The 26,975-nt window shown below is 55.6% G+C and overlaps 1 protein-coding gene across 5 annotated transcripts in view; it reads left to right on the forward strand.

Annotated features, from left to right (window-relative positions):
• Window positions 1–26,565, forward strand: part of PDE2A (phosphodiesterase 2A) — a 93,656-nt gene extending 67,091 nt beyond the window's left edge. For all 5 annotated transcript variants that reach the window (XM_020902739.2, XM_020902740.2, XM_070473295.1 and 2 more), the window contains 27 exons: window positions 5,408–5,517; window positions 6,275–6,330; window positions 11,548–11,607; window positions 12,415–12,568; window positions 12,799–12,851; window positions 13,045–13,119; window positions 13,216–13,257; window positions 13,800–13,868; window positions 14,140–14,270; window positions 16,934–17,045; window positions 17,565–17,604; window positions 17,746–17,809; window positions 18,370–18,442; window positions 18,583–18,760; window positions 18,977–19,089; window positions 19,756–19,833; window positions 20,680–20,802; window positions 21,227–21,297; window positions 21,573–21,695; window positions 22,017–22,104; window positions 22,342–22,389; window positions 23,435–23,509; window positions 23,664–23,763; window positions 24,011–24,123; window positions 24,494–24,532; window positions 24,672–24,778; window positions 25,126–26,565. In XM_020902739.2, coding sequence (XP_020758398.2) covers window positions 5,408–5,517; window positions 6,275–6,330; window positions 11,548–11,607; window positions 12,415–12,568; window positions 12,799–12,851; window positions 13,045–13,119; window positions 13,216–13,257; window positions 13,800–13,868; window positions 14,140–14,270; window positions 16,934–17,045; window positions 17,565–17,604; window positions 17,746–17,809; window positions 18,370–18,442; window positions 18,583–18,760; window positions 18,977–19,089; window positions 19,756–19,833; window positions 20,680–20,802; window positions 21,227–21,297; window positions 21,573–21,695; window positions 22,017–22,104; window positions 22,342–22,389; window positions 23,435–23,509; window positions 23,664–23,763; window positions 24,011–24,123; window positions 24,494–24,532; window positions 24,672–24,778; window positions 25,126–25,336 — 2,506 coding nt within the window. In that variant the 3' untranslated portion in view covers window positions 25,337–26,565. The remainder of the gene's footprint in view (window positions 1–5,407; window positions 5,518–6,274; window positions 6,331–11,547; window positions 11,608–12,414; window positions 12,569–12,798; window positions 12,852–13,044; window positions 13,120–13,215; window positions 13,258–13,799; window positions 13,869–14,139; window positions 14,271–16,933; window positions 17,046–17,564; window positions 17,605–17,745; window positions 17,810–18,369; window positions 18,443–18,582; window positions 18,761–18,976; window positions 19,090–19,755; window positions 19,834–20,679; window positions 20,803–21,226; window positions 21,298–21,572; window positions 21,696–22,016; window positions 22,105–22,341; window positions 22,390–23,434; window positions 23,510–23,663; window positions 23,764–24,010; window positions 24,124–24,493; window positions 24,533–24,671; window positions 24,779–25,125) is intronic.
• The last annotated feature ends 410 nt before the right edge of the window (window positions 26,566–26,975 follow it).

Genomic DNA, 26,975 nt, shown 5'->3' on the forward strand with positions numbered 1-26,975 from the left:
TGCAGAATCCATCTGCCCCTCTGACTGACCTCAAGGGACACAGAGAACAGTCTGTTCCCATCTCTGTGGAGTCTCACATTCTGGGGGAGGGAGAGGGAGGCAGAAAGGAGGGTTGGGGTCTTGGCCTGAATCATAATTTGTCTCCAAGAGGGATGAAAGATGAGAGTGAAGATGAGGACCCTGGAGGTGGGGGGCTCCGTCAGGGGAGGGAGGTCTCACCTAAGAAGGGGCTCAGAGGAGTGGAAGAGGGCCTGGTGCTCTTTCCAGGCCATTGACCCCACCAACAGAGAGCCTTTTCCTCTGCCCTCCACTAAGCAAATAGTTGTTAAAGGGACGGAACCATCATAAAATCCACGCCCGTTCCTCTCCCCACTCTGTGTCCATCTGTCTTTATCTTCACTGGGGCAGCCCATGACCACCCAGGCACCAGAACTGAGTCATTAGCCTTCAATCTGGACAGCTGGCCCCGGGGCTGTGGCGTTCCCTCCCCTCCAACATCATCCTGGTTGGAGGGGGCAGTCAGGAGGGGAGTGGAGGCAGGGCGGGGGCACTGAGTTGAGGGGATGTCATGGGGGATGTGGGGCTTCCCCAGTGGCTCAGCGATAAAGAATCCGCCTGCAATGCAGGAGCCACAGTAGACATGGGTTGGATTCCTCTGGGTCAGAAAAATCCCCTGGAGGAGGGCACGGCAACCCACTCCAGTATTCTTGCCTAGAGAATCCCATGGACAGAGGAGTCTGGCTGGATATAGTCCACAGGGTCTCAGAGAGTCGGACATGACTGAGTGACTTAGCAGGCAGACAGGCAGGCAGACATGAGTGGGGGATGTGAGCAGTAGATGAAGCCCCAGCCCTGACTAGGTGGAGGAGACACAGCCTTGGAGTCCCCTACCCACTTCCAGCATCTTTGAAACCTCTAGGGGTACAGCAGTTCTGGGAAGGGTGAGGCAGCAGAAGAGGGCTCATAGCAGGGTGGGTTGAGGTGAGCATGGCCTGGCACAGCCCTGCCCAGAGCTCTGGGATGTGGCTGGCCAGAAGAGGGTGGGTTACAGAGCAAAGTTCCGAGGTGAGGGGGGACTCCTGAGGGTGGAAGATCCTTGGAAGGCCCAGTGCTTGGTGGAAGATCTGGACCCAGTCAAGGCTCCAGCCTTGACCCTGCCCCAGCCCAGCCTCCCTTTTGCTGTTCCAGGGACATCTGAGACTACAGGCCCTCACTGAGAACCAGTTTCTGTCTCTCAGATTCTCCCTCTCTAGTGAGAGTTTTACTCAGCAGCCAGCATGATCAGCCTGAAATTGAACCTGACCTTCACCTTGGCCTGTTCAAGTCCCTGGGCTCCCACTGTCCTCAGGATCAAGCCTAGCTCCTCAGGACCCTGGCCCTCTGCAGCTGCCTGGCCGGTGGGCCATCCAGCAGACACACATTATTTCTTTCCTCTGAGCCTTTGCCATGCAGTTCCCTCCACCTGCACTTCCTTTCCTGTCTGTCTTGATAGCATCTGTGTGTCCTCTAAGACTCAACTCAGGCATCTCCTCCTCCAGGAAGCCTTCTCCTTCTCTGATCCCACTTCTGTCCTGCATAGGGGTCAGCTGGGGCCTGCTCTTCCTTCCTTTGTCAGAGCTTTCATCTCTGCACTCCGGCGTGGGTCTGTACTTCATTTGCTGGACGACACCATGACTCCTTCTCTTGGTCCTCGGTACCAAACCTACCCAGAGGGACTCTGTGGAATAAACAAATACTCTGTGGAATGGCTTTAAGCAGAATGCCCTCATAGTTAGGACATCTGCCCTGACTCTGGTGGGGGCTGGATTTAAGGGACCCGACAGGAGGCAGGAGGCGAGGAGAGAGGCTGTTGCAGGTCTAGGGGAGAGGTGTCTATTTGAGCTGGGCAGTGGCTTGGGAATGGAGGGCAGGGGAGAGCTGTGGGGATGCAGGGGCAGTGACTCACCCATTGGATGGGGAGGTGAGGAGAGGAAGACACCCAGGACAGTTTGAGGATAAGCTGCAGGGGACCCAGTGGATGGTTTTGCTACTTCCGGGGAAGCGGTGGAGAGGATAAGTTCCGATCAGGACTGGGGGGGTCTCTGACTATTTCAGGGACACCCAGGGCAGGCCTTCAGCCGGACTTTGAGTCCTGGAGCTTAAGAGATTGGGGGCTGGAGTCATGAGACCATGAGCACCGAAGGGGAGTTTTGTGCAGAAGAAAAGCTCAGGGCAATTCCTTTATCAGGGTCCTGGCTTGAGGGCAGAGTGGGGAGGTAGGAGGAGAGAAGCCAGGGTAGCCCACAGTCTGGGGATTGTGAAGAGAGGAGTCAGGGGTCAGTGAGATGAAGCTGCAGCACTTACTGACCAGCGGTGCAAGGACCAGCGCCACCTGGTGGCTGACCAATAACTAGCTTATCTGAGGCCAAGAGATTGGGTGGGGTCCGCTACAAGGGGTCTGGCTGAGGGTCAACAAGGCCAGTCCCTGTCTCCACAAAGCCCCAGCCTTTATCAACTTGTCCCTCGGAAACGTGGCTCCCATTGCCTCCTGCCACCCTAGATCCCTGTTCCTTCCTGGGGTGACTGGCACAGTTGGACAGCTCAAAACTGGAATCCGGCCCTCCAGAAACCTAAAAGGTCCAGGGGTGAGGGCTGGAAGGTGGGAGACACCAGTGGTTATCGTAGAATCTGAACCAAGGGACCAGGAGTGAGTGGGTTGGATTCAGAGTGTTGCATGACCCTGACTGAGGCATTCAGCCTCTTTGGTCCTTAATTTCTCTAGCTGCTGGGACCTGATCTGGGGACTCACAAACTACCCCTCTTGTTTCCTCACCTGACCTTTGCTGGGCTCCCATGAGTGACTCCACATGCACACACCAGAGTCCCAGCCCTGCAAGCATCTCTTCTCTCCAGGCCAGGCAGTTCCTACAAACACAATTAAGTGGAGGCAGCATGAGGGATGAAGAACCCAGGACAATTAATCATCAGGGAGTGACATTTGGTGAAAACTCAGGCGCTTAATTAAGCAGGAAGAGCCAGAGGCTGGGGCAGGGGGAATGTGTGGTGAAGGCAGAGAGAAGTTCGTTCTTCCTACCATAGGCTCCCCTGTCTCAGTTCCCACCCCTGCCCCCATCACACCGATGCTCTATGCCTCCTTGACATTCACATCAGTCCTCATTGGAGCCTCAGTCCCCTCTGGTCTTTAGGAAGACTCAAGGGTACTGGTTAGCAGTATGGGCTCTGGTGCCAAATGCCTGGGTTCAAGTCCAGGCTCTACCTCTTGCTAGCTGTGGGACTTCAGACAAGTTACTTAACCTCTCAGCACACTAGTTTCTCCACCTGAGAAATGGAAAAGATAATAGTATTTAATCTATGGGATCACTGGGAATTTATCTATGTAGGTTGACTGGACTTCGTGGGCACATCAGTTCAGTTCAGTTCAGTTGCTCAGTCATGTCCGACTCTTTGCGACCCCATGGACTGCAGCATACCAGGCCTCCCTGTCCATCACCAACTCCCAAAGTTTACTCAAACTCATGTCCATTGAGTCGGTGATGCCATCCAACCATCTCATCCTCTGTCATCCCCTTTTCTTCCCGCCTTCAATCTTTCTTAGCATCAGGGTCTTTTCCAATGAGTCAGTTCTTTGCATCAGGTGGCCAAAGTATTGAAGTTTCAGCTTCAGCATCAGTTCTTCCAATGAATATTCAGGACTGATTTCCTTTAGGATTGGCTGGTTGGATCTCCTTGCAGTCCAAAGGACTCTCAAGAGTCTTCTCCAACAATACAGTTCAAAAACATCAGTTCATCGGCGCTCAGCTTTCTTTATAGTCCAACTCTCACATCCATACACGACTACTGGAAAACCATGGCTTTGACTAGACCAACCTTTGTTGGCAACGTCATGTCTCTGCTTTTTAATATGCACATAGGGATGCCTAATAAACTTTTGGAGTCCCCCTCCTGTGCTTAGCACCAAAAGTTGCTCCAGATGGTTTTCTGAAGATTCTGATGTTTCTATTTATACTCTCTCCACCCCAGATCTCCCTGGAAAGCTCAGAGAGGTTAGGTCACTTGCCCAAAATCAAGTGGTAGCTATGGCAGGATCTAACCTAGACAGCCTAGCTCTGAGCCCTGGCTTTTATTTGCTCTGTGGGGTTTGTGCTGTACCCTGAAGATACCTTTCCCATTATCTACCAGCAGGAGGCACCAGAGGCCAGACTGTAGCTGCCTGCTCCTCTGCATGGGGAGGGGAGAGTCAGGGTCTGAGACTCTGATTTTTTTTTTTTTAATTGAAGGATAATTGCTTTACAGAATTTTGTTGTTTTCTGCCAAACCTCAGTATGAATTAGCCGTAGGTATACATATGTCCCTTCCCTCTTGAACCTCCTTCCCATCTCCCTCCCCACCCTACCCCTCTAGGTTGATACAGAGCCCCTGTTTGAGTTTTCTGAAACATAAAACAAATTCCCATTGGCCATCTGTTTTACATATGGTAATGTAAGTTTCCATGTTACTCTCTCCACACATCTCACCCTCTCCTCCCCTCTCCCCGTGTCCATAAGTCTGTCCTCTCTGTCTGTTTCTCCATTGCTGCCCTGCAAATAAATTCTTCACTACCATCTTTCTAGATTCCATATATATGTGTTAGTATACAATATTTATCTCTTTCTGACTTACTTCACTCTGTATAACAGGCTCTAGTTTCATCCACCTCATTAGAACTGACTCAAATGTGTTCCTTTTTATGGCCGAGTAATATTCCATTGTGTATATGAACCACAACTTCTTTATCCATTCATCTGTCAATGGACATTTAGGTTGCTTTCAGGTTCTGGCTATTGTAAATATTACTGCAATGAACATTGGGGTACACGTGTCTTTTCAGTTTTGGTTTCCTCAGGGTATATGCCTGAGGAATTGCTGCGTCATATGGTGTTTTTATTTGTAGTTTTTTAAGGAATCTCCATACCATCTTCCATAGTGGCTGTATCAATTTACATTCCCACCAACAGTGCAGGAGGGTTCCCTTTTCTCCTGAGACTCTGATTTTTGCCTTTGTCATATCCACCGTGCAGCGGCTCAACTTGTCCAGATCCTCACAGATGTGCAGGGTCCAGCCCGCTGTGTGTCCCCAGGCTGGGGCCTGTTCCTCTTTGATCCAGAGACTGAGTGTGCTTGCTAAGTTGCTTCAATAGTGTCCGACGCTTTGCAACCCTGTGGACCATAGCCCTCCAGGCTCCTCTGTCCATGGGATTCTTCAGGCAAGAATACTGGAGTGGGTTGCAGGGCCTTCTCCATGGGATCTTCCCGACCCAGGGATTGAACCCTCATCTCTTGTGTTCCCTGCTTGGCAGGTGAATTCTTTACCACTAGCACCACCTGGGAAGCCCAGGGACTGAGAGGTAGAATCGTATCCTCTTTTCAGAGAGGCTGTGATCTCGAGGAAGCGGCTGGGCTGCAATGGACTGGGCCCCTCAGACCTGCCTGGGAAGCCCTTGGCAAGGCTGGTGGCTCCACTGGCTCCTGACACCCAAGGTAAGGGCTGGGAGCTGGGCAGGGGCAGGGAAGAACTGTGGCCCCTGCTCCCCAGACCATATCTGTCTTCTATCCCTGTCTCCATCTGTCTGTCTCCTTCTTTCTCTTGCTTTGTGTTTCTAGCAAACCCGCCATCTAAATCTCTCCCTATTGTGCTACTAACCTCTCTGAGCCTCAATTTCCTGGTCTGTAAAATGGGAGCAACAGAACCTACCTTGAGGGGGTGTGGCTTGTGCTGGTGGTTAGATGGGCTGTAGTTGTCACGCTCTCTGTCACTCTGTTTTTCTTTCTTTTCCTCTCCACGTCCCCTGTCCGCATGTCTCTCTGCTTCGTGTCTCAGTCTCTCTAGGTCTCTGTCCTCTGTCTCGATGTGGAAAGTGCACAAGACTGGGAGTCAGGAGACCTGACTTGCTGTGTGATCTTGGGCAAGTCACTTCCCCTTTCTGGACCTCAGTTTCCCAATCTGTGAAACAGGGGTGCTCAGCCTTACCTGCCTCCCTCCATCCCAGGGTTGCTGGGAGGATCATGAGAAAGTGGCCAAGAGTGGGGGTTTCCTTCTATGCAGGGGTTGTTGCTGTGGTCATTTTTGTCACTGCCTCAGGACCCATCTCTCTGTCTCTCCGGGTCTCTGGGTCTCTCTGTGTCTCTGTCCCAGCCTCTCCCTGTCTGTGTCTTTGTCTCCCTCCCTGGGTCCTGGCTCAGTACCTCTGAGCCTCACTGGCCCCACGGGACCACCTCATTGCCCTCTCCCCCTCAGTGCTGGTCATACCGCTGGTGGACAAGGAGGCCGGGGCTGTGGCAGCTGTCATCTTGGTAAGAGCAGTTGTGGGTGGGATGGGGAAGAGAATAGGGGAGGGAGCAAGGGAGGGTGCACTGGATGGAGCCCCATGGGTGTGTGTGTGGGGGGGGGGGAGTTGAACAGTAAGTTGGGGTGGAGATGGGGGAAATGGGGGTCTGGGAGGAGTCTGGGAGGAGCCCTCTGCCCCACCTTGAATGGGCAGGATGAAGCTGCCTGCCCATCAGCAACCTGTAGAGGGATATGCGAGCCCCATCTGGACTCTTACCTGGTGGAGCCTTGACGCAGCCCTGACCAAGACATCCTTCAAGACGGGTTGGGGGCAGTGTCCCAAGAGGCCATGCATGCAGCCAAATGGGAGAGGACCGAGTGACCCTGAGGAGGGATGCGCAGATACGACCGACCCGATCGAGACAGTGTGGGAAAGCCAGTCAGAGATGGGGGTGACGAGCTGGGAGGCTTGAGGAGAGGAGGCCCCCGGAGCAGGGCTGCCTGGGAAGGTATCCAGCCCCAGCCAGACCCACATCCGAGGCTGGGACAGATGCCAAGCAACAGGGCGGGCTTCCTGGGGCGGGTGACTGGAGGGGAGGGGGCCTCAGCTGGAAGGAGGGACGCTGCTGGGTTGGAGATGGGCCGGCAATCCGAGCCAGGGCCCCTCCTGCTCTCTGCTGCCCCCTCGCGGAGCTCCCCGCTTTCGGCTCCCCCTGTGGGGCTGGGTGAGCTTTGCGGAGTCCGGGCTCTGCGGTTCTTCCAGTCTCTTAGGACTGGACACAGATTTTGAGGGTCCGTGGGGAAGTGCACCTTCAAAATCTGTGTCCAGTCCTAAGAACCGAAGGGTTAGCGCCCTCAAATCGCCGTTATTAGGGATCGACTTCTGCGGAGGGGACCACCGCCTCAGTAAAGGGCGCGGACAGATAAATGAGCCGGTCTCGGAGCGCCCGCCCGGGGACTCCTCCTGAGCTCATTAAAACGAAATTAAAGGTTTCCGAGGCGCCTGACCTTTCCCGAGCTGCTGGCGGGGGAGGGCGATGGGCGCGGGGGGCGGCCACGGGGAGAGGAGAGGAAGGAAGGGACACTTGGCTTGGTCTCCTCGGAGCCCCATCTGCCTGATGAAGGGGGAGGCGGCCCCCTTGGTTTCTCCCGCAAGCTGCTCCGCCACCCCCAGCTTCTGTCCCCGCAGGGAACGGATCTGCCGTTGGCACCCAGTTCTCAGCGCCGCTTGCCTCCCTCCTCTGGTCCCCATCTGTCCCAGAGCTGGTCGCTTGGAGGAGGACCTCTGTTAGGCACGCTATACAGAGGTGGGGCATGGGAGGCGATGGCTTGGTCGCCCACCTCTGTTGAGGGAAAGGGGTCTGGAGTGCCAAGTTCCTAGAAGGACTTCCTGTGGGGGTTGTGAGGGCTGGGCCAGTAAGGAGGAAGCTCCTACAATGGCAAGATGCTTGGAAGGTTGTTGCATTGTAGGCAGAGGTATGGTTGCTGTGACTGCTGTTCACCGTGGCTTCATGTCAGGCCAGGAGTTCAGGCTTCAGCCTTCTCCTGGGGATAGGAAAGGCTCTGTGTGTTGGCAAGGGGGATTGGTCAGATCACTTAAATTTATGGCACCCAAGCAAAACACTGCTCTGGGCCCTGCCTGCCCCAGGACAGTTGCTGAGGCAGAGAGAGGAGTCATACTCATTCCTGCCTTCTAGAAGCTCAGTCTGGGGGAAGGCAGGCTCACCCTCATACCACCACTGGCCAAACGAAATAATGCTGGAGCACCAAGGGGTGCCTCACAGTGGAGACAGCATTTGAGTGGGACGTTGGGACGTGGGGAGGGGGGGACAGACAGAGAAGAAGGGATAGGATATTCTAGGACCAGCATGAGCCAAGTCAGGGTGGTGAAGTGTGGAGGGGAAGAGTGTGATACAGCAAGGCTGAGGAGTGGGGTGCGTGCTGGTGAGCAAGATGCTACCTGTGGCTGCCAGGAGTTCCTGACTACTGTCCGCTCACCTCAAACACCCTGGGCAGTGAAGAGCTCTTGAAAAGTATTTGGATTATTTGCAGTCTGCCTCCCCTCCAAGCCTGGCCCTTCCTACTCAAGTGGAAATGTTCTTCTCCAGGACACCCCCTCCCCAGAGCATACAGGTCTGACACATCCTGTCTGGCTGATCCTGTCCAGCTGCTCCATGCCCCTTCCTGCCCCATGCTCCTGGGGCCACAGGATCTCACATCCTCTGAGAGGCAGCATAGGCATCCCCAGACCTCCCCGCTGCTGCCAGATCCCAAGGACTAAGGTTCTAGAGGGTAAAAGGAGTACCCAGGGCAGATCACTTGGGGGCTGACTCACCAGCTCCTTCCTTAACAAGCCCCATTCCCCTCTCTAGGTCTCTGCTCTTGTATTCATTATCCCTCCATCCATCCACTCACCCATCCATCAGTTGAAGGCATATTTCTTGAGCACCTCCAGGCACTGTGCTATGCAAACATAGCAGCAGTGACCGAGATGGACCAGACGGGCCCTGCCTTCACAGACCATACAGTCTGGAGGGATGAGGGCACCGGACATTAAACAAGTGAGCAAAACAAAGAGAGAACTGCAAATGAGGGCAAGTGACAGCAAGGAAACCTGGGAGCCCTGCAAGGAATATTGGAGCCTGATAGAGATGGGCTCAGCGGAGGGCTCTCTGAGGGACATGCTGTCCTGCGCAGAGCTCTGGGCTCCTGCAGCTCACAGCTCAGAGTGACTTGATTGCAGATTCTTTGTGTGGAAAGAGTCTTGGCTCTGTTCTTTGATTCTGGGATAATAAGTCCCACTGAGGAGTGGGGAGCCTTTGGTCCCTGGCATCTGATGTGCGATTTGTGCCCACTCTTTCCCTGAGCTGTGCCAGCCGTACCAGTTCCTTACTTGGGAGAAGGGGTGTCCTTTAGCTCTGTTGAACTTGGTGAGGGGGTGGGCCTTTGTTGGGCTTTCAGCCTTCTCTGCCACCTTGGTCCCCACTCCTGAGAGCTCCCACTGGGTCACAGACCCACCCCCTAGTTAGCAAGAGTAGGTACAATTGTGCGTTCTGTTGATGGGCAAGGAGCTGTGTGTGTATGTGTGTGTGTGTTTGTGTGCTGCTGATTATGTTTGCTTATCGGGAGGGGGCGGGATGGGCAGAAGCGTGTGCATGGCTCTCCAGTATGTGAACTCAAGTATCCTGTGTACAGATACGAATGTGCATGTGTGGATGGTAGTCACTGTGAGTGTGTGGATGTCTTTGACTGCAGTGTGTGTGTGCAGGTATGCACATGCCTGATATCTCTATGGGACAGTGAATGTCCGTGTGTGTTGGGGGGCACTGAGGGTCTCCATGAAAGTGTGCACTGTGTTTGTGCATGTGCTGGTTGGGATGGGCTGAGGCAGCCCAGGAGTGCGTGCAGGGAGGGGCAGGCCCAGCAAGTGGAGAGGACTCCATGATTCCTTCCTTCCCTCCAGCCCTCTGAGGCTCGTTCAGCCTCCCAGCTCTGTCCTGGGACCAGGCTATTTTGCCAACCCCACAGCCCTAAAGGGGTCCCAACCTTCCCTTTTTCTGAGGAGTCCAGGTGGCAGGAACAAGAAGGATGTCCTCCCCCATCTACTAATAGCAAAATGCCAACTTGTTTCTGTAAACCATATGCAAATGCCCCTTTCAACAACCTGTCTTATGGGAATCATAGATGGAGCCTCATCTGAAGCCTAACGTTCCACACCATTCTTGGTGGCCCAGGCCTCTTCTGGGTCTTCCTGCCTCCAGTCTTGCTCCATCCAGCTCTCCCTACCTCATAGACCATGGTCCGCAGATGCTAAAGTCTTCCCTGAATCCCCAGTACAACCAAGCTAAAGTCCAATTCCTTAGCCTTGCTCTCCCCCTGTACCACAGACGGCACCCCTGCCTGGTCCTCAGCTCCCCGTCCCACCTACTACCCAGCACTGTCAGGACAGCCTCCTGCCTGCAGCATCCTCTCCGGGCTCTGCTTGTCTTCCCAGACTTCAGTGCCAGGTTTGGAAGCTCCCCAGGTGCCCTCCCGCTCTGAGCTCCCACAGCCTTTAAGTTCCCACCCACTCAGTCTGCCCTCTCCTTCCCCAGGTATGAAGTTCTACACCCCCCTCCATCATATCGCCCTCCTCCATCCTCCCCAGCCAGGCTGTGAGCTTCCTGAGAACCTGATGGTCTCCTCCTCTCCATCTGCTCCTGGCAGGGGACCTAGAACAGAGGCAGGCATGCAGGGGCTGCTGAGTGGGGCCGGGGTGGGGGGGTGGAGGATGAAGGAGGGGACCCCGGTGCAAGCACTGTGGGAAGTCCCGCAGGTGGTGAGCAGCTCTGAGTAGGTGCCCGGAAGCTGCTGACGCAGGTGGGGAGCTTTGCTGTCAGGGCCTGCAGTGCACACCACCACCCCCACCATTTTCTTCACCAAGCACCCAAGCAGAGGTGGGAGAAGAGACTTCACAGAGCATGAAAGATGGGCGGAGGGGACTCCAAGTGGCTGGCACAGAGAAGTTGGAGAGGGACAGGACAACGGCTGGGGTGATGAAGATGGATCTGGAGAGGGGAAGATGTGGGCAGAGAAGGGGAGGGAATGGGCAGTGCTATCCCAACTCTGATACTTTCTGCTCTGTGACCTTGGGCAAGTCACTCAACCTTTCTGGGCCTTCCGTATGAAAGATGGAAGCTTGACTTACAGGTTGGTGAGAATCACATGTAAGGCAAAGTACCTTGTCACTCCATTCATTCATTCCTTCATTTATCCATCCATTCTCCTGAGTTCTTTAGGCACAACATATGTATTGTAAATGGTGGACTTCTTCCCCTATCCCAGATTTAGGGTTGGCTCAAATCCCAACTCAGAAAGGATGGAGCTGGGAGGCTGAAGTTAATAATACTGATTCTATCATCAGGGCCTGAAAAGCTCCATAGACTGAGAGATGGGGGGGGGGGTGTCCAAGGTCACCCCCTGTCCCTCACTGTATACCTGGCTTGTGCTATAGATGGGACAGTGGCTGAAAAAGTCAGAGATCAGAAAAGTTCCACTTCTTTGGATTAGCCCTTGAAAGCTTCCTGGAGGAGGGGATTTCCCAGCCATCTGCTTGGTCAGAGGATGCACTTATCGTTGAGGCCACAGACTGGAGTGTGTATGTGTTGGTGGGGACAGTTGTGTGCCAGGCATAGGGAGGGCGCTCTGGTAGAGACAAGAAGCTAGGGGAGGTCACAGTTGGTTCCCCTCTCCCTCCCTTCCAGGTGCACTGTGGTCAGCTGAGTGACCATGAGGAGTGGAGCCTGCAAGCCGTGGAGAAGCATGTAAGTGGGGGTAGGGGCTGGGGTAGGATGGGGGCTGCTGAAGGCCCTCATCACAACTTAGGGGAAGATGATCTGGCCAGGGAGATGGACAGAGCTGGGTTCCAGGGCTGCACTTTTGTGCTGTGTGACCTTGAGCAAGTCACTTAAGCTCTCTGAGCCTCAGTTTTACATCTGAGAATCAGGATAAGGATAGCACTGACCCACTTAGGGTACTAGTGATATAAGGCGAGTCAAATACTTTGCCACCTGACTTATTTGAAAAGACCCTGATACTGGGAACGATTAAAGGCAGGAGGAGAAGGGAACAACAGAGGATGAGATGGTTGGATGGCACCACCAACTCAATGAACCTCATGTTTGAGTTAACTCTGGGAGTTGGTGATGGACAGTGAGGCCTGGCATGCTGTGGTCCATGGGGTGGGGAAGAGTCGGACACGACTGAGCGACTCAACTGAACTGAGGAAGGAATATCTACATAATGATTCTGAGGCTCTTCCCTGAGAATATGATTTTGTGACTTTAACAAGAACTCAACGACAACGACTCCCCATGGGTTCTAGAGACAGAAATCTGACCCTGTTCTTGCCTTGGAAGAGTCTTGGGGCTAGGGGTGGAGACAAACCCAGTACTTATCTGATCATGGACCAAGGGACGCTCCGGGGAAAGAGGGAGCCCACGGGAGTGTGGGGGTGGGGGGCTATGGCACCGCAGGCAGAGAGAACGGCTCAAACCAAAGCTAGAGGTTCAAAGGTGGCGAGGGCGATAAAGGTGGGGCGTGTGGCTTGCTGACCGCTCCGCCCGCCCCAGACCCTGGTGGCCCTGAAAAGGGTGCAGGCCTTGCAGCAGCGCGAGTCCAGTGCGGCCCCGGAAGCGACCCAGAATCCTCCGGAGGAGGCGGCGGGAGACCAGAAGGATGGGGTCGCGTACACAGACCAAGACCGAAAGATCTTGCAGCTTTGTGGTAAGGACCTGCCCGCGGCGGGGAGGGGCGGGGCGCGAACCTGTGAAGGCGGAGCCATGGGTGGGAAGGGCCGTGAGTGGGCGGGGCCTGCGGCTGGGGCGCGGCCGGGGGTTGGCTGGGGCCGCAACTGAAGAGGAGATCCTGAACTGGGTGGGGGGTGGAATTGGAGGGCGCACACCCTTGGGGGAAATCTGTGGGCCCTCTGCCTGACTCCTGCCCCGCCATTGCAGGGGAGCTCTACGACCTGGACGCCTCTTCCCTGCAGCTTAAAGTCCTCCAATATGTAAGTCCCTGTAGTCCTCTATTGTGTTCCTCCCGGGACGGAAGTCCTCTTGAGCCCTCCATCTCAGTACAGATTCAGATGTCCTGCCCCTCCTCTCTTCTCCACCTACCTGCGGAGCCTCAGAAGGCAGAGGGTGGGGAGTGGGGATCTCCCAAATGCGAGGTCAGCCCCTCGCTGTGTCCCTCCCTCTCAGCTGCAGCAGGAGACCCAGGCATCCCGCTGCTGCCTCCTACTGGTATCCGAGGACAATCTCCAGCTCTCCTGTAAGGTGAGGGCCCACTGTGGGGCAGGGCGAGGAACCTGGGTCTCTGAGAGGAAAAACTTTGCCTGTCCTTTAACCAGTTCACGTCGTTCTGCCCATCAGGTCATTGGAGATAAAGTACTGGAGGAAGAGATCAGCTTTCCGGTGAGTCCTGCGTCTGTCCTCTGTGTTGGAGTCTGCAGAAGCAGTTAAAGCAGACCAGGCACTCCTAGGATCTGCCCAGTGAGACTGGAGTCTACTAGAATCCCTTGGAATCTGATGGAATTATCTGGACCTTCAGATCTACTTAGAAACGTTATGAGAGATCACAACCTCTCATAATCAGGATCCCTTAGGAGAAATCACTCACAATCTACAGAAAGGTTTACTTGGGGCCAGGTCACTTCTGTTGGAGTATCTCTGGGCTTGGCTCTCTTAGAATCTGTTAGGATCAGTGAGAATCCTTGGATTCTGCTTTTTTCTCTCCTAGTTAGGAAAGACCCTTTTAAGTCCTCCATAGGGGATTCTGGTCAAGAGCCTACTCCCCCAACCCCCAACCCCTTCCTCACTCCTCAGTGTTGACTCCATCCACGATTTGGACTGACTGAAGAGGTAGTTGAAACTTCCAGACTTGATGAGGGGAGAGGTCTGACATAGCCTGATCTTGGGAAGAGTTGGGCCCTGACTGGCTCTCCTCACTCCCTCAGTTGACCACAGGACGCCTGGGCCAAGTGGTGGAAGACAAGAAGTCTATCCAGCTGAAAGAACTCACCTCCGTAAGCCATGGCCTGGCTGGACCAGGGGAGGAGACAAGGGGATAGCCCTCTGCCCAGTCCCCAGGGCCAGGTTCTCTGGGCCTGGGCAACCTAGGAATAGGCGAGACAAGACCCAGGAACTTTTTCCTAGCCCACCCTGTGTCATAGCACTTCCCACCCTGCCTGAGCCATTCAGACCCTCCTGTTGCAGAGTGTGGTGGAGGGCAGGGGAGGGAAGCATGTTCTTCTTTCCCTGCCCTGATTTGCCTCCCCTCTTGCTTCTCCTTTGCAGGAGGATGTGCAACAGCTGCAAAGCATGTTGGGCTGTGAGGTTCAGGCCATGTTGTGTGTCCCTGTCATCAGCCGGGCCACTGACCAGGTTGTGGCCTTGGCCTGCGCCTTCAACAAGCTCGGAGGAGACTTGTGAGTCTGGGTGGAGGGATGTGGGCCAGGAGATGGAGCTGAGAGGCTGGGCAGGGCTGACTCGGGTAACAGTGTAGGAAGGATACTGGGCAGGGGGTCCTATTCTAGCAGTGGTGGGTTGAATGGTTTGTCTGTGCAAGAGATTGAGATTATGGGAGCAATAGACCCTTATTGCTGCTCCATTTGACTTTGTAAAATCATGCTGAGGTCCAAACAAGTTCCCCTTCTTGTTGCCACTTCCTACAGTTTGGATTATGCATGTTTTGGTACTGGTCTTCCCCCAACTTGCCATCCCTGTATTAGTATTTCTGCTGGTAACAGATGGAGGAGCGATGTGCTCTAGGATGGGTGAACTCTCTGGGACCCACAGAGCATCAATGACATTGTGGATAGTGGCTCAAGGGAATAGGCATGGGGGTTGGGCTGAGCTGAGGCTCTTCAGAGGCATTGATAGGGCAGCTGTAAGAATCATGTGAAACAGAAGGGTGGGCAGGACACAGAGTCAGGTACACAGGCTTAGTCAGGAAGTATGTCTCAAAAAGTGAGGTCAGATTTGGGGTATAGACATGGTATCACAGATTTCATGTCCTACACCAACTCATTAATTGCTGCCTGAAGCATTGTATTAGTTTAGTGAGAAACAATGCTGTGATTAGCCACATCTGTCCTGGGGGCATATTCAGGATGTGAATGCTGCCACACTTGGTCCAGCATGCCCAGCAGTAGGGAGTAGTGGGCAGGTGAAGGGTTGCATTCTGATTCCAGGATGCAGAGGGATGCTGACAAGATGCTTGGCCCCTGGGGCACAAATTGGCAGGCTGGGTTTGAGGCCTCAGAGCTCCTGCAGGAAGTGGAGACTGGAGATGTTGGGACTAGAGAGGTGTCAGAAGCCCAGGGACAGTGTCTGCAGGGGTGGAGCAGAGATCTGGGAGTCAGGGGTCTGAGTAGAAGGACCTGCCAGCACGGAGACCTGGGGAAATGAAGACAGGGACAAGGCAGAACTCATTGAGGCAGGGCAGATGGGGGTCTGTGTCATGGGGAACTGGTAAGCATCCCAGTGTGGGGGTATTTGTGCCACTCAGTAAGCACACTTTGAATAGTGCATCTAGTGTGTCTGACCCTGTGCTGGCTGGATGGCCTTGGGTAGGCCTTTGGGGAGGGAGAGTGCAGAGTAGGAGGTCCAGCAAGGGTTGTGGCCTCTGGCTGCCGGCCTGGGTTCTGAGATAGTCCTGGACCTGGAGGAGAGGAAATATCAGAAGGGAAACGAGATGGGGGCTGGGTGACAGCTTTGAGGCTCAGGGCAGAGACAAGGTCACCTCTAGGTTCCACATCTTTCAGGGAGTGAGTGCTGAATAATTGCATGAGCCAAGGTGGTGCTCAGCTCAGAGCAGGCACTGTAGAGAAGCAGTCTGGAACCCTGAGAACAGGGACTCCAGAATCCCTTCATTGGGGACTGCGATGAGGCTGGTGGCAGGGGAAGAGGTACATTTAAGACTTCAGCAAACACTTTGCAAACATCTCCCCTGTACCAGACTCTGCATTTGACAGGGGGTGATACTGTCAGGGTTCAAGACTGGCTTCAAGACTCGATGTTTATTTTTAGGGCACAGAGCGGGGACGGTGGAAAAGGTATTCTAGGCAGAGCGAACAGTGTGAGAAAAAGCATGAAGGTGTGAAAGAGCCTGAGGTTTTCTCAGAATGATGAGCATCTTACTGTGGCTGAGGCTGAGACGCCCATAGAAGAGGGGAGAGAGGTGGGTGGGACCAGATGAAGGGGTCTCAAATGCAGTGGGAAGGAAGGTAGGGAGACAGACACAGCGTGGTGGGGATTGGGGTCTAGACCCGAATCACTGGATGGCAAGCATGAGTGGCAAGCTCCCCAGCTGAGAGGAGCACTGCAGGCAGCCCCCAAATGGGGAGGGGTCTTGGCAGGGAAATCTGGGGGCTGAGAAATGATCAGAGTCTCTGAGGAATACTCCATCTCCCCTTGATCCCCATCCAGAGAGGCTTACCCACGTCCACAGCCCAGGTCCCGCCCCAGCCCACGTCCCACAAAGCTCCCTGCTGACAAATCATTGGGTGGCCGGATTGAATGACTTCCTCAGGATTTCAGGCCAATCTTGTCAGATGCCAGCTAGCTCTGTGAATGTGATATGGGCACTGCCCTGCCCACAACCACCTCAGGACTTGTGGAGGCACCAAATTGGGGCCTGCAGGTTCCAGGGAAGGTAGGACAGTGTAGGAGCTGGACGAGACAGGGCGGTGCCACCACCCCTCCCTGACATTGGAGGAGAGGGGCAGGAGAACATACAGCCCGCGGTTGGGTGAGTCTCCAGTCTGAGGGGGAAAACAGCCTCAGCCTGGGTAAATCTGAAGTCAGAGGAGGGAGACTTTGAGAAGTCTCTGGCTTTGAGAAGCAATAGTCTGAGAAGGAAAACACATTTGGGACAGAGGAAGATTAGAGCCCACTCCCCAGAAGCCTCCCCAGTCTGAGGCAGAAGCTGGCCCAAGCCACCAGGGTGGTGAGCGGCCCCAGCAGAGGAGGGTGTGGTGAGCTGGTGGGTTTCTGGGTGGGCTTCCTGGAAGGACGGAAGTGAGGCGGAATGGGGAGAGCAGTCTGTGGTCTGTCCCTCTCCGGTGACCCCCGCCACCCACCCTGGCAGATTCACAGACCAGGACGAGCATGTGATCCAGCACTGCTTCCACTACACCAGCACGGTGCTCACCAGCACCCTGGCCTTCCAGAAGGAGCAGAAGCTCAAGTGTGAGTGCCAGGTGCGTGGCCTGCCTTGACTGCTCTCAGGACAAATTCTGCCAGCTCTCAGCCCCAGAGAGTCATCCACGAGGGAAAAGCCCATGGGTTTTGGGGCCCCTGGAAGTCTCTTAAAGAGGGAGGATTGGAGCACCTCAGGACCGCCCCTCTGGCTGCAGGCCCAGTATGCGATCGCCCTCTAGTGTTCGGATTGGGCATCACAACAACATCTGGATGGTAGGGGACCACACATGTGACACTCAGGTTTCCTGCTCACCCTTCCTGGGGCTAGAACTCCCACTCCTTCCCTTAGAGCCAAATGATACAGTTAGACTCTCCCAGTCTAGAGTTAGAGTCTACAGTTAGACTCTCCAAGTCTAGAGTTAGAGTCTCTCAGACTCTCCCAGACAGGCCAGACTCTCCAGCCTGTCCCGCGAGCCCTAGGGAAAGATTGAGAAGATCCTTGGGCTGACGGAGGCAGGTGGCTAGAGGGTGAACCCCTGCAACCTGATTCCCTGTGATCTCCTTTTTCTCCATTCCAGGCTCTTCTCCAAGTGGCAAAGAACCTCTTCACTCACCTGGGTGAGTACACTTCCCTCCTCCATGCCTGGCTGTGGGGTGGGAGTCGGGGGACTGGTGTTTCGAGGAGTGGAGGCAGGCAGGCTTGGCCTCAGCACTCCAGCCTGGTCTCACCATTGTCCCCTATGCCTCTCCCTCCCTCAGATGATGTCTCCGTGCTGCTCCAGGAGATCATCACAGAGGCTAGAAACCTCAGCAATGCTGAGATGTGAGTGAATCCATCCAGAAGTGGGGACAGAGAGAGAGGCCCTGGCCCTCAGTTGTCACCTTTCTTTTCCTCCCCTCTTTTCCCCCCTCTGTTGTCATCTTAATTTATTTGGCTTGCACAGCATGTGGATCTTAGTTCCCCAAGCAGGTACTGAACCCATGCTCCCTACATAGGAAGCATGTTGTCTTAACCACTGAACCACCAGGGACGTCCCCTCCACTGCCTTCTTGTGGGACCCACATCTTGCATGATTTTTTATTTCATGCTTGTGTCCCTCACAAGATTGTAACATCCAATGACAGCAGGGCCACTGCTTGCTTTGCAGGCCTTGGGTCCTCAGCTGTTAATACAGTGTCTGGTACACGGTAGGTGCTAGCAAAAAAAAAAAAAAAATTATCCGTCTGAACTAATGTCTGGAGTTAGCTAGCCCTGAGGAGAGTCTCACCATAGGTCACTCCCTCCAGGCCTCAGAAATCTAGGCTTCACCTCAAGTCCTGAGATTTGAGGGGTGGTTACAGAGGGGTGTCAGGGCCCTGTGGACCAACGCCATCTCTTCACAGCTGCTCTGTGTTCCTGCTGGATCAGAACGAGCTGGTGGCCAAGGTGTTCGATGGGGGCGTGGTGGAAGATGAGGTGAGGCAGGGCTGCGTGGAGGGAGGGTGTGACCATGGTCTTGGGGTCCGGGAGTCTGCAGGGGAGCAGGCCCTACGTTTGATTTTTCACTCTGTGACCGGCCACCAACCCTCCTCTCAACTCCATCCCTGCCCCGGCAGAGCTATGAGATCCGCATCCCCGCTGACCAGGGCATCGCAGGTCACGTGGCAACCACCGGCCAGATCCTGAACATCCCAGATGCTTATGCACATCCGCTTTTCTACCGAGGCGTGGATGACAGCACCGGCTTCCGGACACGCAACATCCTCTGCTTCCCCATCAAGAACGAGAACCAGGGTTCGGGTTGTGGTGGCTTCAGAAGAGGGCTGGGGCGGGGCCTGAGAAGATGGGGCGGAGCCGAGCAGAAGGTCCCCAAGCCGTCTCTACCACCCTAGCATCCCCAGGCCGAAGGGATGGGGTTTCCCAAGCATGTGATGTCCCTTGAGGATACCCTGGGAGGACAGATCGTCAGACACGTCCACTGGCTCATCCTAGCTCCTCTTTGGTCCCCAGAGGTCATCGGTGTGGCCGAGCTGGTGAACAAGATCAACGGACCATGGTTCAGCAAGTTTGATGAGGACCTGGCTACAGCCTTCTCCATCTACTGCGGCATCAGCATTGCGCATGTGAGCGGGACAGGGGCAGGCCCATGCAGCACCCTCTGTTCTCCTCTCCACACTGGCTCTCCTTGTTCTATCCAGATGGGTTTGTCCCACCCCTGGGGCTCAGAGCCCTGCTGCTGGGTTGCTGTGCAGTCTTCAGTACCTACTGGTCACTTATGGCCTGTTTCCCATCAGAAAATTAGGGATACTATTTCCAGTCCTGTTCAATTAGCCTCCTAGGACTGTGGGAGATCTGTTTTATTCCCCCTTTTCCGAAAGCAACCTCAACCCGAGCCCCTGTTTAGCTTCTTGTGGGGATGTGTTGGGTCTCATTGTTCACAGCTGGCAGCTCTGACCCGGGAATCCAGCCCCTAGATCCCTAACGCTATTCCCCCTCCTTGCTTCTCTTTCTCCATTAGGGGCCTCAGGCTCCATCACTGAAGCTGGGGCAGGATCAGGAGAGCGTGCAAAGTGCTAGATCAAGTGCTAAGAGGCCCTGGGGAGGAGGGGAGGGCAGGTCTAGATGAAAGTTGGAGAGGGGTCCCTACTCTGGGCTGGAGCTTGAAGGCTCAGACTGGGCCCAGCCTGGGACAGGAGTTGGGGGAGGTTCTATCCGATCCCTTTGTCCCGGTCCTGGGTATTTCACAGCCACCTTGCTTGAGCCCTATCTTTCCCTCTCTCCCCCACAAGTCCCTCCTATACAAGAAAGTGAATGAGGCGCAGTATCGCAGCCACCTTGCCAATGAGATGATGATGTACCACATGAAGGTGAGCCTGCACAGAGCTTCTACCCTCTTTCTTAGGGCCCCAGGGTCCCCCCTAGTCCCCCTGTTCCTCCCCTAGCTCCATGAATCCTCTGGTGCCCAGGATCAGGCTGGGCTTTCTGATCACCCTCTCTTGAAGATAAGAGCAGTGCCTGGCCTTTTGCTGTCCTGCTCTCCTTCGGGACAGCCTCTCTTCAAAGCAATTTCTGGTTTAGCCCCAAAACCGGCAGCAAGACTCAGCCCAGCAGAGAGCATGGTTCAGCCAGGTGCTCCCCATGTCCAGGGATAATTCCCATCCTGGGAACTGCTGACAGCTGGGAAGCCCGCTCAGGGTCTTCCCTCAGCTCCCTTAGGTACAGTGGTCCTGCAGTCCGAGGCAGTCCCATTCCCAGACCCTGTGCAAGACAAGTTGTCTGGAACTTTAGTTCAGAGTATGTGATGGTTATTGTTCACTTGAACATTTCCTCTCCTCTATGTCCAAACCAAAAGGTCCCAGACTTTGTGGCTGGGGTCAAAACTGTAGCAGGAAGGATTGGCTCTGGGATGGTCCTCCTCAAAGAAGGAATCTTTGTTATTGTCTGTGGAAGGCCGCCATGGTGTCAAGAAGAGGTGTTCTCTGCCTTTAACAAGGAGAGGCGGTTACAGATGAGGGTGGGCCCAGGCACGGAGGACAGTAGGTTGGCTGCAGGATGGCGAGGGGAGGATGGTGTTCTCCCGCCCAGTGAAAACCCATGGAAGGCCCAACTGGGGTACATTCGAGTGGGAGGTCCCCGCCACTGTGGGCGTTTGAGGTTGAAGACATTGGATGGGGTAGAGGCTATCTTCTCATGCCCTGGCTGGTCTCCTCCAGGTCTCTGATGATGAATACACCAAACTTCTCCACGACGGGATCCAGCCTGTGGCTGCCATTGACTCCAATTTTGCCAGTTTCACCTACACTCCTCGCTCTCTTCCCGAGGATGACACTTCCATGGTGAGCTGGCTCACCCCCCCTTGACTATGGAGGATGGACAGCCAGAGATTGAAGTTAGATGTACATAGGAAATTCCTGGCAAGACAGAGTCATCAAGAGATGGAGTGGGGGATGCGGTCTGCCAGCATGGGCCCCAGGGCCTGCCCAGGGGCTGGACTGGGACCAATGATGGCCTCAGGATTGGCATCTCCCTCGCTGCTTTTCTAAGACTTTGTGTGAACTTGGTTCCAAGAGTTCTTAGATCTCCTATTTCTAAGTTCATGGCTCCAAGAATGCTTGGCTGTACCATTTTTTGGTTTTCAAGTTTAGATCTAAAGTTCTAAGGCTCCAAAATTTTGGAGGCTTCAAGAAGGGCCACGGTAAGGGGAGTGGGGTGCATCTTGGAACTTACAGTCTCTCTGATCCCTCCTTCTGCTCTCTCCAGGCCATCTTGAGCATGCTGCAGGACATGAATTTCATCAATAACTACAAAATTGACTGTCCAACACTGGCCCGGTGTGTACCCCAGCCCTCCCCTCCATGTGCCGGCAGCCCTGTCTGCCTCCCTCTGTCCTCTACTCACATCCATTGCTCTGTGTGCTCTGGGAAGGACCTCTGAGGATGACTAGGGGAGGCCCAGACTTGTAAGGGTGGGAGGATCCACCAGTGAGAGGCAATTCACAGACACTGGGACCTTGAGGAAAGGGAAGGAATTGGGCAGGACAGAGCCTGGAGGGCTTGCTGGAGGAGGAGAGCCTGAGGCCCCTGTGCTGCCCTCTCCCCACCCCTAGGTTCTGTTTGATGGTGAAGAAGGGCTACCGGGATCCCCCCTACCACAACTGGATGCACGCCTTTTCTGTCTCCCACTTCTGCTACCTGCTCTACAAGAACCTGGAGCTCACCAACTACCTCGAGTGAGTGGCTGCCCTTGCCCCCATCTGGCAGCTGCTGGGGTCCCCTTCCTGGGAACAGAACCACACCTCCTGTGTGGCAGACTTTCCACGCACTGCCTCACGGGATCCTAACAGCCCAGTGCGAAAGGTACAAGGCCTCTTTCCAAGAAGGGGACCCAAGTTCCTGAGCCCCTGTGCAGGTGGTTCCCGGACATGTGCAGTCAAGAGCTCTGTCACTGACCGCAGAGCAGTTCCCCTTCTCATGGCCATCTCCTCCAGCCGGCCCTCCTGTGGGAAGGGAGCTGTGGCTCACCTCCTTGTCCTCTGTCTCCTCCCAACCAGGGACATGGAGATCTTTGCCTTGTTTATTTCCTGCATGTGTCACGACCTGGATCACAGAGGCACAAACAACTCCTTCCAAGTGGCCTCGGTGAGACCCTGCCCTCCTCAGAGTGGGCACCCTCCCTGGGGTGTCTGGGAGCCTCACCTCTCCAGCCTGAGGGGTGGTGGGTGCTCGTGAGACCAGGAGCCAGTTGAGAGACAGGAGGAGGCTCTCCCAGGCTATGGGACATGCAGGAGTGCTGACGGGGTGGGAGGAGCTGGGCTGTTCTGAGCCTAATATGCTTCTGGATGTCAGGAGTGATGGAGTTTTCTTTGGTTTTTCCAGAAATCTGTGCTGGCCGCACTCTACAGCTCGGAAGGCTCTGTCATGGAGGTACCACCATTCTGCCCAGTATCCCCATCCCCATTGTCCCCTTAAGGCCAATGACTTATTAATACGAAACTAGACTGTGGCCTGGCTCCTCCCCATGCCAAGCCCTGCTTCCCACCCAGACAGGGAGAGCTGCAGTGCCCCCAGGGCATGTCTGACTCTTGTTCCCGATGAGCTTGGAAGGGTACCCGTGCAGCTGGGGGTGCCAGTCAGGCTGCAGATTCTGCCCGAGCCCAGGTTTGCCCAGGGAGGCCTTGTAGTTAGCCTGTTTCTCTTTGCATGTCTAAGGACACCCTGTGAAACCCTCTCCGCTCCCAGCCTGGCGTGGGCTCCTTGTCCCGTCATGCTCAGCTTTGCCTGAGACTGTTTGATTTGTGTCTGCCCACCCCCAGTGGGAGCTGGTGGGGGCAGAAACAAAATCGGAGACATCTCTGAGTTCCCTGCATCTGGCACAGGGCTTGGCATGAGTGGGAACCCAACTTTCAAGGTTGCCTTGCCCCACCCTGCCCCCCACAACACCCCTCTGGAGCTGCTCCTGCTTGCATGCCCCCAGAGACAAGGGGCTCATTTCCTCCTGGGAGGCCTGGTGGCAGCCTGGCTCCTGCTCTCCACGCCCTGGGCTGAGTCGGCTCCTCCTCTGAGTGACAGCCCTTCAGCGTCAGAAGACAGGGGTCTTGCCCTCGCCTCATCACTGCCCTTCCCTGTCAGCACACAAATGTTTCTTGCATGAATTAGTGTCGAAGACTCCAAGGGATCATTTCAGAATCATTCCAGCTTGAGAGGCCCTCAGAGCTCACCTTGTCGTGTCCGTCCGACTGACAGCGGAGGAATCTGAGGCTCAGACATGGCCAGGGACTTGCCCAGGGTCACATGGAGGGTTGAAGCAAAGCCCAGAAAGGGAACTGGCCCCCCACCCCCGACTCCCCAGTTCTGCCTGCTCTGCTCAGTTTGGGGGCCAGGGCTGGGCTGGGCTTGCTTCCTCCCTTGGGGTCAGTGAGGAGGAGCCCCCCCCACCCCAGCTGGGCCCCTATCACACCTGTCCCTACAGAGGCACCACTTCGCTCAGGCCATTGCCATCCTCAACACCCACGGCTGCAACATCTTTGACCATTTCTCCCGGAAGGTGATGGGGCTGGGGGTGGGGGGCAGGGAGTGGGAGCTGGGAGCTGGCCTGAGATGGGAGACGAGGTGGAGCCGAGGGGTGGAGGTTCCTGAGGTTTAGGGGAGGAGGGGTTGGGGTGCCTGGGCCTTGACCCTGTACCCCCACCCTCACCCAGGACTATCAGCGCATGCTGGACCTGATGCGGGACATCATCTTGGCCACAGACCTGGCCCACCACCTCCGCATCTTCAAGGACCTCCAAAAGATGGCCGAAGGTGCTTGCCTTTAGCCTGGGTCTCAAGATTGGGGAGGGACCACCAAGAGGGGGACTCACCTGGAGAGCATCCCCAGGGTTCAGACCCATCCCTTCCAACATCAGCCCACCAGGCAGACCCAGCTCTGCATCCCTGGCTCCCATCCAGAGTGCTGAATTCCCTGTGCCACTTTGGAATGGGCCCAGGGACCCATCCCAGGGCCCAGGATGCTGGGTCCCTCTCCTTGACCCTGTTCTCTCCCCAACAGTGGGCTATGATCGAACCAACAAGCAGCACCACAGTCTCCTTCTCTGCCTCCTTATGACCTCCTGTGACCTCTCCGACCAGACCAAGGGCTGGAAGACCACGAGGAAGATTGCGGTAAGTGCCACTCCTTCTCGGGAAGGCATAGGCTGTACACCCTGCCTGGCTCTGTGTGGCTCCTGCAGCCTGCACGCCCTCCCAGTGCTGAGCTCAGCCTGTGGGGGAGACAGAAGCCTAGACCACCTCAGGTGACAGTGGAGAGATTCAGAGAGGGGCATGGACTCACTGAGGGGTCACCCAGCAAACCAGTGAGTGGCTGGTGGAAGGTGGGCCAGAACCCAGCCACCGTCCTCCTCCCAGGCCAGGGATGGTGAGGACAGGTCCTGAGGTCCCAGTGCCGCAGTTTGCCCCCTTGGGAATGGGCTATGGAGGAGCGTGGGCGGGTGGATCGCACTCACAGGCGGTAATGAGAGTGTTGACCTTTCAGGAGCTGATCTACAAAGAGTTCTTCTCCCAGGGAGACTTGGTATGTGGGGTGTGACCTCAGGGTGCCCAGGTTGGGGGAGGGTTCCTAGCCTGGGCCTAGGAGGGGCTGGGTTAGCCTGATCCAGATGTTTCTGGAGCATAGAGTGGGCCAGACAGGCCTGACGACTTGATGCCTGCAGGAGAAGGCCATGGGCAACAGGCCAATGGAGATGATGGACCGTGAGAAGGCCTACATCCCCGAGCTGCAGATCAGCTTCATGGAGCACATCGCAATGCCCATCTACAAGTGAGTGAGCTCAGGGGGCCTGCTGGAGATGCTGCCCAGGGATGATGGTATGGGAGTGGGACGGGGCTCGCTGTGGCCATCACAGCAGACACAAGCGCTGCGCTGGCCTGGCCCACTCCACCTCATCCACTCCTTGTTTCTGAGCACAGCCGTCTCTTGCTTTGCCCCTGAATGGGCCATTGGCGTCATCCTTGGTACTTTATGGAAAGAGGTGGTCAAGCTCTCCTTGAGCTTCCAATCCTATGCCTCATGCTCTTATGGAAGTTCTTCCTGTGGTCCAGCCCTAATGTTTCTTGCTGCTTACAGTCTGACTTCTGACCTCTAAACCTGCCCCCATCTACCCCCAGGCTGCTGCAAGACCTATTCCCCAAGGCGGCAGAGTTGTACGAACGCGTGGCCTCTAATCGTGAGCACTGGACCAAGGTGTCACACAAGTTCACCATCCGAGGCCTCCCGAGCAACAACTCACTGGACTTCCTGGATGAGGAGTATGAGGTGCCTGACCTGGGTGGCGCTAGGGCTCCTATCAATGGCTGTTGCAGCCTTGATGCCGAATGAGTCCCTCCTGGGACCCCTCCCTGCCCAGGCCTCCTCCCACAACCCTCCACGGGCCTGGCCACACGCCCTGGGACCAGAGCCAGGGGTCCTGGATTCTAGGCCAGGACTTCCCACGTGACCCCGGGCGAGGTCTGACCTTCCCGGGCCTCAGCTTTCTCGTCTGTATAATGGAAGACTTCCAGCCTCACTGAGACTTTGTCATTTGTCCTCTGAGAGCACAGGGGTAACCAGTGAGCAGTGGGCCCTGCTCTGCACCTCTGACCGCACCTTGGCAAGTCCCCCCTCGCCCCCCCGCCAGGCTACTCCTTCTCTGAGGCAGCCGGATGGTTTCTTCTGGGCCCCATTCCTGCCCTACCAGATCTGTGCCCTTTCCTCTGGGGCACCCTCACTGCCTCCCAGGATCCTCAGGCAAGAACGTGAGACATCTGAATGGGCAAAGGGTGGGTCTTAGAGACATTTATCATCCTGGCTGGAGGACTAGAAATAACCATGGGGCCACCTATGGCCCTGAGGACTGCCTTCGTACTTGTGGTGGGGACCAGGACCTGGGGAGATAGGGGTCCCAGGAGGAAGCTGCCAGGGGGCCAGCACAGTGCTCTGGGGAGAGGGGGCTCAGGAAGAGAGCAGGATAAGAACAGCGAGAAGGAAGGATCCCTGGGCTGGGAGGCAGGCTGAGCATGGGTCAGCCATGCTTCCTCCTGGCTGTGTGACCCTGGGCAAGTCCCTTCCCCTCTCTGTGAAACAGGAGGGTGAGACAATCCATCCTCTAAGACCCCTTTTAGATCCAAGTCCCCATAGTTCTGTGGAGTCCCAGGAGAGGCCACCGAGGGTCCCTGGCCCCCTTGGGCACAGAGCTAACACTGAGTCCCTCAGTGGCCCCCTGAGTATACCCCCTTAGCCGGAGCCCCTTCCCTGATCCTGCAGCCAGAGGGGGACCTGGCCTCAGCCTGGCAGGGCCTCTCTCCTCTTCAAGGCCATATCCACCCGTGCCCCAGGGCTTGGGAGACCCCCTAGGGCCGGGCCTCTGGGGTCATCCTGGCCACTGGCTTCTCCTTTCTCTGTTTTGTTCTGTATGTGTTGTGGGGTGGGGGGAGGGGGGCCACCTGCCTTACCTATTCTGAGTTGCCTTTAGAGAGATGCGTTTTTTCTAGGACTCTGTGCAACTGTTGTATATGGTCCCGTGGGCTGACCGCTTTGTACATGAGAATAAATCTATTTCTTTCTACCAATCCTCCCCCACGGGGCTGTCTGCAGACTTTGTGCATGAGGTTGGTGGTGGTGGGGAAACAGCATTGGGGGAGGCAAATGCCTTTAAGAACTCCCAGGCTACTGGAACTCCCATCCCTGCTGCCTATGCCTTCTTCTGGGGGGGTGCTGGACCTGTCGGGGTACCCCCAGACCAGTCCTGTGCCACATCTTGGGTGCTGAGGTGGAGATGGCACATACAGAGGACTGAGCATGAGGCAGTCATTTGTGGACTGGAAATGGAGAAATGAGAGACTGAAGCAATCAAGGAGGCTGCCTGGAGGAGGTGACCTGGCACTCCTTCTAGACCTTCTGTCTGCTGGTCTACCTTAGTCATGCATGCCCTTACAGCCAAGGCCTGAGCCTCTGAACCCTCTCCCAGCCACAGGGATAC

Source organism: Odocoileus virginianus, chromosome 10 (assembly GCF_023699985.2).
Source record: "Odocoileus virginianus isolate 20LAN1187 ecotype Illinois chromosome 10, Ovbor_1.2, whole genome shotgun sequence".
NCBI classification, from domain to species: Eukaryota; Metazoa; Chordata; class Mammalia; order Artiodactyla; family Cervidae; genus Odocoileus; species Odocoileus virginianus.